Source organism: Vombatus ursinus, unplaced genomic scaffold, assembly GCF_900497805.2.
Source record: "Vombatus ursinus unplaced genomic scaffold, bare-nosed wombat genome assembly UNPS02014910.1, whole genome shotgun sequence".
NCBI lineage: Eukaryota > Metazoa > Chordata > Mammalia > Diprotodontia > Vombatidae > Vombatus > Vombatus ursinus.
In genome coordinates this window covers 323,418-324,963 of record NW_020954688.1, presented here as the reverse complement: position 1 = coordinate 324,963, position 1,546 = coordinate 323,418, and the positions used below count along the sequence as shown (strand labels likewise).

Here is a 1,546-nt window from a genome sequence, read left to right as displayed (position 1 = left end):
AGAATTGAAGAGAAGCTAACAAAGGAAAGAGAGGAGCGATTAAGAGGAGGAACTCCAGGAGAATGTGATATCACCAAAACATTTAGCTTAAATATACAATGGACCAATTTTATATTAGTAGTTAGCAATCTTGGCTATAAAAGTCTGGGTTTCACAATTTGTTCCATTTCTCTTGGGGAATGTGAAAAATGAAGATTTCAATTAATTGGAATTTCAGTAGATATGTTAGGGGTTGATCTTTTAGCACTGGGTTATAAAGTACAAAGGATTGTGATAATCCATTCATTATTTCTGTTTCCTTTTCTCTCCAGTTATAATAGGAATGATGGATGGGACCAATGAGAGCACCCAAGATGATTTTATTCTTCTAGGATTCTCCAACAGGCCCCACCTTGAGGTGGTCCTTTTTGTGATCATCTTGATTGCTTATCTCCTGACAGTACTGGGTAACACAACCATCATCTTGCTCTCCCAAATAGATTCTTACCTCCACACGCCAATGTATTTCTTTCTTACTCACCTCTCTTTCCTGGATCTCTGCTTTACCACTAGCTCCATCCCACAACTGCTCTACAACCTGAGTGGGTCTGATAAAACCATTAGCTACACAGGCTGTGCTGTTCAGCTTTTTTTGTTCTTAGCTCTGGGTGGTGTAGAATGTCTCCTCTTGGCTGTCATGGCATATGACCGCTTTGTTGCTGTCTGCAAGCCTCTTCATTACACGGTGATTATGCATCCAAAACTCTGCTTGGGACTAGTTTCTATTGCCTGGTTTGGTGGTGTGGCCAACTCTTTGACTATGTCCCCTGTAACTCTGAAACTGCCCCGTTGTGGACACCACAAGGTGGACCACTTCTTATGTGAAATGCCAGCACTGATTCGATTGGCTTGTGTAAACACTGTTGTCATTGAAGGCACTGTATTTGTGCTGGCAGTGGTTATTGTATTGACACCCTTAGTCCTTATTCTGGTTTCCTATGGCTATATCACCCAGGCAGTGGTAAAGATCAAGTCAGCAGCAGGGCGACGGAAGGCCATCAACACCTGCAGCTCCCATCTCATTATAGTCTCCCTCTTTTATGGCAATATTATCTATATGTACATGCAACCAGGGAACAGTGCCTCTCAGGACCAGGGCAAATTCCTTACTCTCTTCTACAATATAGTGACTCCACTTCTTAACCCACTCATCTACACACTGAGAAATAAGGAAGTGAAAGGGGCACTAAGGAGGCTTCTGGGAGTGAAGAAAGGGGCAAGAGAAAAATGATGGCAAAAACAAATTGCTGGACACTAACAGCCTCTACCACAGCCCTTCACAAAGTCTCAACTCTGAAAAAAAACACCAGGAATCAATGATTAAAATATCACTTGTTCCCCTTATATCTCCAGTTTCTTGCTTAGGTCTTCATACTTTCCCAACGCTTTTGAGATTTTTTCTAGGTGTATCATTTATACCCACAAGAATCATCTGAATGTAATTGGGTGATTCTTTTACACTGTTTTGGTCGCATCTTTTGTCATATGCCTCAGGAAAACACCAAAT

The 1,546-nt window shown here is 41.6% G+C and overlaps 1 protein-coding gene across 1 annotated transcript; it reads left to right on the top strand.

The window, feature by feature from the left end:
• Positions 1–322: 322 nt before the first annotated feature.
• On the top strand, positions 323–1,270 carry LOC114029162 (olfactory receptor 2W3-like). Its single transcript, XM_027843522.1, has one exon. It carries the CDS (start codon positions 323–325, stop codon positions 1,268–1,270), a length of 948 nt encoding a protein of 315 aa, XP_027699323.1.
• Positions 1,271–1,546: the final 276 nt, after the last annotated feature.